This window comes from Mesocricetus auratus, unplaced genomic scaffold (genome assembly GCF_017639785.1).
Source record: "Mesocricetus auratus isolate SY011 unplaced genomic scaffold, BCM_Maur_2.0 Super-Scaffold_100007, whole genome shotgun sequence".
Lineage (NCBI taxonomy): Eukaryota > Metazoa > Chordata > Mammalia > Rodentia > Cricetidae > Mesocricetus > Mesocricetus auratus.
The window spans coordinates 28,773,494-28,784,300 of NW_024429191.1; the positions used below are offsets into that span (position 1 = coordinate 28,773,494).

Genomic DNA, 10,807 nt, shown 5'->3' on the forward strand with positions numbered 1-10,807 from the left:
GTCGGTTTAAGAGGAAGTGAGCAAATAAAGATCTGAACAGACAGAACTGTATACCAGGCTATGTGTAAGACAATTTCACCCCAACTACAAGCAATATTTGCTAGCAAGTTAAGTAGGTTTGGGTTAGCTGTGCTATTCCATAAATTAGACAGATGAAATTCATTTTTATATTATGTCCGACTTACTAAAGACGTACTCCGAGAAGTTGAGAAGCACTCATATTAATTAGCAATGATAGTGACACAGATACCTAAGGAAAAGGGCTTAGAGAAGGAGAGATTAATTGAGCTCATGATTTGAGAGAGGCCAGGGAAGCCTGGGCAGAGGACTTAGTCCCTGGTTGCAGAAGTGTGTGACACACTGTTAACACAGTACAAAGAGTGGGGACTGAACCAGGGTCTGCCCTACAGCCTTCAAAGGGCCACCCCTGGTGACTTTCCTACCAGGTAGGACCCACCTCTCAAAGTTCCCACAGCCTTCAGAAATAACAACAGCTGGGGAACAAGCTCAAAGCATGAGGCAGTGGGCGTGGGGGGGCATTTCCCTTTTAAGCCTTAGCAGCAATAAACAGGTCTGGGAGTTGAGCGAAGAGTGTGATCAGCACAAGGAAGGCCCTGCATCCAGACAGAAACCCCAGACTCCACTGACATTAACAAAATCAGCTAACCTGAAGCAAACACTTTTTTTTTTTTCAGCATTAGACATTGAACCTAGGGTCTCTCACACACACTGAGCAAATGCTCTACCTGGGTTCTGCCATCATCTCAATTTAATAGATGAAGGCACGGATGCATAGAGAGAGGGTCTGTGAAACCACTCAAGACCAATTGGATGACCTGGGCTTCACTCTCTTTTTACCTAAGGCTGGATCTACGTTTCAAGACTCAGCTCAAATCTCTAAGAATGTTTCTGGCCGTCTTAGTGAAAACAAAAGCTCATGTTTCAGCAATAACAGAGAAGAAAACCTAAGTATAGCATGTCTAATATCACTTCTTAAAATGACCTGGGCACGGTGGTGTATGCCTGTAAATCTAAGATTTGAATGGTTCGAAGATCAGGCAGTCAAGGTCATCCTGGTGACACAGTGACAATTGGGCATGACATGAGACAATACACACACACACAAAGGAAAGACAACCAAAACCAACCAACCAATCCAAAATTCCAAAATACAAAAATACACAACTTAAAATTAAGAAAATCAAAAGGAAAACAAATTCAAAAGATCCCTTACTGTCTGTCCTGATTGCACTCTTGGCTCTCTGCTGCCCCCATGTGGCTATTTTCTTTCATAGCAGGTAAGGCTACCGTGAGCTGCTGAATTCTTACACAATTCTTCACTGTCTCCCTTGAAATACCAGTGGCCTTGCCCTAGGTAAAGTGCCATGCACAAGTCTTCCTCATGCATGGTGCAACACCACTCTGCTTCCCACCTCAGTTAAGGACAGGCCTGTCTGGTTGCAGGTTACTCCACTGGGGTTACTCTCAAGGGCTAGCCTTCTGTCATTCATTCATTCATTCTATCATCAGAAGAATCTGCTGAATTTTCTAAAACACACTCACCTGCCACTTCCTCCTGGACATTAGCACTTGTATTGCCATGTTCCCTAACTGGTCTTAGCTTCTAAATAAAAGGGATTTAGTTATGTTGTTACCTTAATTCCAGAGCACCTCTGGAATTCCTTGCTTCTAGAGTTTTCCATCTTTGCATAGCTTATCGCCTATCCCAGGCTACTGACAGTGAATCTATCTTTGCAAAAATAAAAAAACCCAATGAAAGGTGTTCATCAGAAGCCCCGCCCCAAACACCAGCACCCAGACCTCCTTCCTTCTGTTCCCCCCATAATTCCCTCATGTTCAGTCTTACTGTCCACCTCATGTTCTCCCAGCAGGGCAAGGGGACACCAGCTTCAAGGCCTTGACTGCCCAGTTACATGCCCACTGAGGGCTTTTCCCGGACACGTCCTGCCTTGCTAACTCATCTCCCCTTCACCCGCTGAACCCTCCCCTCACCGCCTACTTAGAGCTGAATTCATCTTCCACTCTGGGTCTCTCTTCAGCCTTCTGTGACTCACAGCAAGCAGTGCATAGTATGTCTTATCTGTATGGCCTTTGCTGGTTTCTGGTCTCCTCACTTATGCTTCCTGATGCCTCTTTTGCATGCTGTAGTGATCCCAGGCTCTGAAAACAGTGACCGTATTAATGTTCTCAGCAAATAGTCTTTGGATGAGTCATAGTTGCTTTATACCAAACAATCTTGTGAAAATTTTGCCTCCTCACAAATGTCTCACCTCAGTCTGCTGGGTGTGTAGATGATGGTTTTGTTTTTCTTCCTTTGAGTGAGACCCTGTAAGGAGTCACATCACCCCCCCATGGCTCTTTGGAGAAGAATCATCCTCTGCTCCATATCAGCACTTTCATCTCTCTTAGCTTGTGTCGAGCCTTCTACCACACACAATTCTTCAACTCAAGGGCCCACAAACAGAGAGAAGGGAGGAAAGTGTTAATAGGACCGTAAAGAAACACAGGGGGAGAACCGGGTCAAAGTGGAGGGCTACAAGAAAGAATGGAAAATTACTCACTTCCCAATACTTCCCCCAAACAGTCACTGGCACATTGGCGAGAGACAGACAATAGGAGGAGAGGAATGTGCTGATGCCTAAATGGAAACCGAAACACGGCCCCACAGCTGGTGTAGGATCTGCAGAGCTGGCATGGCAGGGCAGGGAAACAACTGTGGGTGGTCTTTGGTTGGGTGTCCTGCAGAAAAGCAAACTCAGCACAGATGCCCTGTAGAGGGAGTGCTAGCATTAAAATAATTTCTGTCCTTTTCCTGTGCTTGCTCTTACTAGTGGGAGGGGACAGCAAAAAGCTGCCCCATCTGACCCATCTCCATCCTTAGTCTCCACCAACCTCTCATGCAGGGATGCCCATGTCACTCTGGAAACTCCTTACCTCAGACCGTGGGGCTTAAAGAGACGGAAGCCTCCTCTCACAATGCTGGGAATGTCAAGGAAATGAGGAATCCCCGAGGTGATGCATACGTAAAATGTCACGGTCTTATCATTACACATTAAACACAGGTATTAAAATACCGTACTGTACCTTGTAACGTATCAGTTACGAAAAGCGCAGTGTGAGAGAAAGGAGACACTGTCAAGGAGACGACAGTGTAGTTCCGGGTCAGCCCAGCTTCTTCTGCACATCTACCCCTGAGTTCTGCCGCTTACCCTAACATACTTCTCTCACACCCTCACACCGGAGCTACAGAACTCTCACTGGCCATGCCAGCACTGAACCCAGAGAGTGAGTGAGGAAGGTGGAGCCCATGGCTCTCAGGAAAGCCATAAATGCCAGCCCTGGAACTCGAGCTTCCAAGATGAAGATGCAAGAATCCCAAAGGAAGAAGAGCCAGGACCAATAAGAACACAGTAAGAGAACTGGTCATTGGAAGTCCTCAGGACCAACCAGAATACAAGAATAAGGAGTTCGAAGGGGAGTTTCTTCAGACTATGTCTGCCTTCCCCACATCTCCTGTTTCAGGACATTTCCAGGAAGGCACTTCAGAGGGTCTCCAACTGTGGCTTTCCCCTTTGAGCCCACAACTGCATGACAGTCTACACCTTTGCCTGCCCTCATGAAGCTAGCCTACATCTGTGAGTCATGAGTCATATGCAGAGAACTATTGATATATTATACAGGGATCAAATATAGTTACTAGCTACACACGGGGGGCTAAGGCAGGGGGATCATAAACTTCAAGAAAGCCTGGTCTACATAGCAAGGTCCCAGACAGCTACAACTCCCAACAAAAATCAAACCCAGCAAACACAGCACCATTCTGAACACCATTCTGACCCAGGGCATTTTATAACCCAGAGGGAGGGAATATACTGCTTCCATAGCCACAAATGTCTGACGGAACGTGGGACCTGAGACTCACCCCTAACCCTGTGAGGTATTTCTTTTGGCTCAGGAGGTGGCTTCGTAGTTTATAGTGCACAGTACCAGAGTCTCCATTCATTGTACCAGCCATCACCCTCTTAGTCATAGTCCATTGTTTTTCACACTGAAAGTGTCCCAGACTTGACAATAAACTGTATGGTCAAAGTTTAAAGTTTTTGACATTATGTGTCACACATTTAAGTCTATCCTGTCACTGACTAATCCTGACTGAGAAGAGTAAGGTCTGACCCCTTGACCTCTGCTTCCCAAGAACAAAGGTTCCTTCAGGCTTATGGGAGTGCAGGACCATGGGACAAATGTGACATATTCTACACCTGCTCTCGTGGAATTTCCAGCTTAGTTCTAGTAGATCACAACAAATACTCACAGTTCTCTGCCTGTGTGAAAATATCGCAACAAAACCCATCTTTATGATGAATATATGCTTTTAACAACCAAATAAATGGGTATAACAATTTCAAAGCTAATATTAATGTGCCTGATTGCAAACTTAGAAAGTCACCAAGAAATAACAGAGAAAAAGAATATGCATCAGAGCATAGGAAAGACTTGGAACCCATAGGCGTTGGCATACTTGCTCCATTCTTGCACACTCTTAACAAGTGTTAGGCATGGGGGAGAAGGCTCAACAGTTAAGGGCACTGGCTGCTCTTCTGGAGGACTTGGGTTTGGTTGTCAGCACCCACATGGAAGCTCACAACAGTCCAGGGGATCTGACCTACATGCAGGCAAAACACCCAAACACATAAAAAGACAATAATTATTTTTTCTATAATAAATAACATGCACTCAGAATCTCCCCTAGGATCAGGTAGATCTGCTGCCTAGCAGCCGTAGTGCAAAGACCCTGCATGTGTTTGTTGTGACCTGCTAAGGCTAAGTTGGATGTTTCGTGAGAGCAGGGGTACGTCTCTTCCCTGTCCCCTCTTCCTGTTGGCCTCCATCCTCTTTCCGAATCAACTTCCCCAACCCTTTTCAGAAATGATGTTCATCTTTCTGACTCTGTTTTATTTCAATGGCTTTTTATTTTATAAGAAGAATTGTCCTGTTAATTGAATTGTGTGCCTGGAAGAAATGGAAGTCTCTTGTGATCTTAAACTTCACAAATGTCTGGGGGCCAGTAACTGATGAGTAGGCATCTGTCAATTGAAAACCTGGTCAGGAGTTAAGTGTATTAGCTCATGATGGATCTTTGCATCGCATATCCAGATCCTGGGTTTAAGACTCATGGCAGATCTTTGTGTGACATGTCTAGGTCCTAGGTTTAATACTCATTACTACAAACACAATAACATCAAACTTGTCTTTGCTCAGACAATACAGTGGACACATAGCATATATCCTAAAGGAGCAGATAAAATAAGAAAGAACACTCAAAAACATTATGATGACTTAGATAAAAGTTGGAAAAACATTCTTTAACACTTTTTAAGTATTTGCTTTATTATTATTTTTAAATGAGATAAATATTCCAGGCTGTGCTGATCGATCTTCTAATCCTCCTGTCTCCACCTCTCAAGTGCTGGGATTTCAGGCATGCACCACTCTACCCGGGGCTGCATATATAACAGGCAGGTAGTTTACCAGCTGAGCTACCCAGGGCTGCATATATAACAGGCATGTAGTTTACCAGCTGAGCTACATCCTCTGAATTGTTCTTTGGGTTTTTTTGTTGTTGTTGTTTGTTTTTTGTTTTTTGGGGGGGGCTGGGGTCTCACGCATTGTAGGCCAGCCTTGAACTTGCTTTGTAACTGAGGATGATACTGAAGTTTGGAATGTCCTGCCTCCACTTCACGAGCCATGGGGTAATAGACATTTGTCATGACACCCAGTATATTTTTTAAAAATTTAAAGTTTTTATTTACCAATAGAGTATTGTTAACTCCTATAATCAAGCAACTCTCTTGCCCCAACCTCCTAAGTATGTGGGACTACAAATCTGTACCACCACAGCCAGCTGTCTAACACTTGTTAGAGTGAATTCATGCCTTCTTGGAAGAGGGATGAGTTAATTCTACAGGTTCAGTGTTTATGGCTGGTTGGCTCTGGTTGGTACATAGCATGTTTGGTTTGACATGCAAACTACAAGGGAGATGTAAGTGTGCATGGGTTCAGTTAGCAATACTTCCTGGAAGAAAAGAATCTGATTAAACTTTGGACAAGGCAGATGGTTGGGGCAAGAAGAAGGAGGGATGCTGGAAAGACATCTAGTACTATAAACATTAAAATTAGTTTGCTGAATTGGGTACCACCCAGGAGGTGTCAATAAGAGGCCAATGGTCCTTCCACAGTGGAAATCCTGGCAGTTATCAGGCTAAGGAAAGTAGATGTTATTTTACAAATCACTGGGGACTTTCCTTGGTGATTAGGACTCTCAGGGAAGGAAACCCCCTACAAAGTTCATTGAAATAGCCACATTCACTACAAAATGTTAGCTCACTTGGCTGTCTAATATCATGTCCCCATGGCAGCTCTCTATCTCTGTCTCTGTCTTTATCTGTCTCTCTGTCACTCTGTGTGTCTCTGTCTCTCTATCTTTGCCCCCCTTATCATTGCTAGGATTAAGTTCAGCATCCACACATGCTAAGCAGATGTGCTCCCAATGAGCTACATCTCACCCACCCCGCTCCTTTAGAATTGTACTTATCAGTGCCACTGTTCTCCAGAACCAAAGCCTGAGACAGAGCAAGCATCTTCCTGTGACTTAGCAAAACTTCCAGAACTCAATTCAGACCTCCAGCTTTGCTCTCTGCTTTCAATGAGATAATAGGATTTCCAGGGAAAGGTGATTCTATTGTGAATGTGGACAGACAACTGAAGCCCAGCTCAGCAAGATGGATGTGAGTCCTGTTTATAATTGGAATGTAAGTGACATCGAGCTAAAATTCAAAGTTTGCTATGTGTTATTGGAGGGGAAAAAGATTAGTCTAAACAGTCAAAAGGATGGGCCAGGAGACCGCCAGTGTCCAAATGGTTGAAGTCACCTTGAGTGTCATAGTGAGATTCAGCTTCAAGTAAATGACAAGAATAAGTAAAAACAAAAGTGATAGATGGTGGCATTTTTTTTTGCTATTGGACTGTATACATCCATCACTCCCATGTATACCTACTATGTCCCGCATACAGAATATGAAAATAAATCCATCTTTACCCTGTTCCTCCTGAGTAGCAAAACGTTCTGTTTTTATTCCTTGAAGCAGTCTTCGGTTTCACAGTATATGAGGTATCTCTAAAAAGACCTCCAGAGGCTTGCTTTCTGCCACCTAGAAGGGTTTTCATTTATGCCACTCATGAGAGGCTATCTTATATAAATAACAGGCGAGTGACAGCTTCATAAACAAATAAGATGCACTTCACAGTATTAAATTAGAGAAAAATGATCACACATGGCCTAGTGCCTGGAATGTAAGAAACTGGACTGAGGGTGAACATTAGTGAGAAGGGTTATGTCTTCAGGTAAGGGGAACATTCTAACTTTAAATGATAAAGGACACAATCTCAATGCCCTGGCACTCAGCGCTTGAGTTAACAAAGCTTCCCTGTCCTCTACAATATATTTAGAAACAATTCTGCAAAAGAGGGAGGGGAGAACCCTATTTGCCACAAGAGATATAGTTAGTACTGGTTTAGGGTTTAAAAAGTCCCTTCTAAGATAGCAGTTGTCATGCACCTGGCTGTTAATGATTAAACTGAGTCTCACAGAGAAGGGGTTGTTTACCGGTCACCACACAGCTACGACATGACAGAGTTCATTTCCAGAGTTCAGCGCTGGCTGCCAATCCTGCAGCGGTCCAGCCCTTTCTGCATTGCTCCCATCACATCCCGATTCCTCAAGCTATAAATGAGAGGGTTGAGCATCGGAGTAAGGACCGTATAGAAGATAGACACCACCTTGTCCTGGCTTGGGGTTCGATATCGCCTTGGCCTCAGGTAGATGAACATGGCTGCCCCGTAGAAGAAGGACACTGCTGTCAGGTGGGAGGAACAGGTGGCCAGAGCCTTTTTACGGGACTGAGCAGAGTGCATACGGAGCACAGCCACCAAGATGCGAGCGTAGGAAGCCACAATGATGGAGAAAGGAAACAGCAGCATGAAGACACAGCAGACAAACACTACCTTCTCAAATAGGGATGTGTCCACACAGGCCAGCTTCAACAAGGAAAGCATCTCACAGAAGAAGTGGTCTACTTCCCTCAAGTTGCAGTAGGGGAAGGTCATTACCACCAACATCTGCACCAGGCCATCTACTATCCCAAAGGCCCAAGAGCTCCCAACAATCTGAAGACAGACCTTCTGATTCATGAGGACAGGATAGTGAAGTGGGTGGCTAATAGCCACGTAGCGATCATAGGCCATGAGCCCCAGCAAGAGTCCCTCAGACCCCACGAGGCAGACAAAGAGGCCAATTTGTATGCTACAACCCACAAAGGAGATGGACTTCCTGCCAGACAGGAAGTTGACTGCCATCTTTGGCACATTGGTGCAGACCAACATGAGGTCCATGAGGGAGAGCTGACTGAGGAAGAAGTACATAGGCGTATGAAGTCGGGGGTCAGTGTAGATGAGGAAGATGAGGAGGACATTCCCGCAGAGTGCCACTGTGAAGACTAGCATGACCACAGAGAAAAGAAGATGATCAGTTGGGCTGTGGGAGAAGATGCCCAAGAGGATAAAGTCATCCGTGGATGACCGGTTCAGCCTCAGTACCATGCCCAGTTGTTGTAGCAGGTCATCTGAAAACACGAAGAAAGACACGCTAATTGATTCCTCTCTCCCCCTCCCAACCTCTGATTTTTTCCCTCTGACTTACACACACACACACACACACACACACACACACACACACACACGTTCCCTTCCTCCCACCTCCTCCTTCATCTCTGTACTAAATATTCTACCAGGGGTCTCATGAGCAGTAGGTAAGCATTCTCCCAGTGGGTTACATTCTCAAAATGGAGAGGTTCTTATAAAGGACCAGTGATATTATCTAATTTTATATGAACAAACACAAATAGAAATAAAATAATGCCTTTTAAAAAAGCAATATTGATGATGTTCATGAAAATACTAGACCCCAGGGGAAACAAAAGAACAAATCTGCTGGGTGTGGCTGGCAATTCATGAGGCTGAGGGGGGGGGGAATAATAATGATCACACTCTGTCTTTAAAAACAAACAAAAAACTAACAAAATAATAAATAATTATAAACAATTGAGTGGCAGATACTGACTGCAGCTCTTAATATTAACTTCATACTCCAGCCATTTTCTCATTGGCTTCCCTTAAATGGCATTTCCAGGTATTTTTATGAAAATATTTACTTTGACTCACAGTTTGTACCATATAAAAAATGAGAACCTTTCTCTGATCAGTTTGTAGCTATACTTCCAATTGCTCTTGCACATTAATTCTGAATATCACTATTAGGCATTATTTTCCCTTTTTCTTATTGCTCTATTATTACTATTTATTCTATTTTTCAGGTAGTGCCTCAACATATAGCTCAGGCTGTCTTCGAACTCTTAATTCTCCATGCCCCAGTGTCTCTGTTGGTAGGAGCACAGGGTTGTTGCACTACAACAAGGAAGTGTCAGGCATTTTTGTGGTTCTGCCAGTAGCACAGGTGTAACATAGTTCCCTTTTAATCTTGTATTAGCTGTCTAGCACTGTATGACACATAGCTCCAAGATTTAGCAACCTAAATAAAACACACTAGGAAACATTAATTATGTCACAGTTTCCGAGGGTCAGTGGCCCCGGTACAGTTTAGCTGGGTGACTTTTTAGTGTAGAGCCCATCATGTGGTTATTGTCAGGCTGTTGGACAGATAGCCTCCTGACAAGGCATGACCAGAATAGGCTTTACTCCAAGATCCCTCATGCAACTGTTGGCAGCGCTGTTTCTCCCCTCACAGGGCACCTCATAGCACGGAAGCTAATGTCTCCAAGCAGAAAACATCGGGAAGCTGAACTCAAGTACCCTCAGGGGAAGCTGAAGTCTCTTGCCAGCTAAAGTGAGAAATGACACTCCATCAGTACTGCCGCTTTCTAACCATCAGATCTGAGTCACTAAATCCAACTACCATTTTGGCTAGGGACCACATGAGGCCATGGACGCTAGGGACCATAACCTACCACTGGGTTTCAAGGGCCAGTTTCAGGGCCTGGCTGCTGGTATAATAAGGTCAGTTTCAATAAGTGTGGGCCAGGAATCTTGTCACTCAGGACAGATGGAGATTTTCACTGACCCGAGAGCTACATCTCAAACATTTTGATATCATGAATGTGCCTTTGTTCTTCAGAGAAGGGGAAATGATTTCTGTCCCAGTGATAGTCTGTTTGTAGTTGCTAACAAGTCACAGTCAACTGTTGCTCCCTGTATTATCACATCCATCATTCCACTTGACCGTGCAGTGTTTCAGTGTTCAAATAGATGCCCTTTATATGCATCTAAATAGATGCCTACACTGCCTTGCGTGAGGAAATGGAGCAGGGCTTTTGACTCTATGGTATAGGCACTTTGCATTACATCAGGTTATTACTAGGAAAACACATCCTGAGAGAACAAGTTGACTTCTCTGGGAGTAATTATCAATTAGAAAACTGAATTATCCTTCTCTTATTTTTTTGGCACATTCAAAAGCCTTCTGGTCCAAATAATAGATTCTTTACATTTGTAGATGCTCTTATGAATCTTGAAGAGCAGAATTGGTTTCCTGTGAGACAAAATGCTCATATGCAGTGAATATAATATAGTTTATATGTGAGTCTTCTCATCATTTCACTGGGATAGATTTCAAGTATAGGTGAGCATTAAAAGTGCATGCATGTCTGACTCTTCT

At 44.0% G+C, this 10,807-nt stretch overlaps 1 protein-coding gene across 1 annotated transcript; it reads right to left on the reverse strand.

Moving 5' to 3' along the window:
* Positions 1-7,728: 7,728 nt before the first annotated feature.
* On the reverse strand, positions 7,729-8,676 carry LOC101837059 (olfactory receptor 2V2). The gene has a single exon (XM_005071889.2). The coding sequence runs from the start codon at positions 8,674-8,676 to the stop codon at positions 7,729-7,731; it is 948 nt and encodes a 315-aa protein (XP_005071946.1).
* Between the last annotated feature and the right edge of the window lie 2,131 nt (positions 8,677-10,807).

Excerpts from the sequence above, each read along its gene's own strand:
- LOC101837059 (XM_005071889.2), bottom strand. The coding sequence starts at position 8,676 with ATGGTACTGAGGCTGAACCGGTCATCCACGGATGACTTTATCCTCTTG.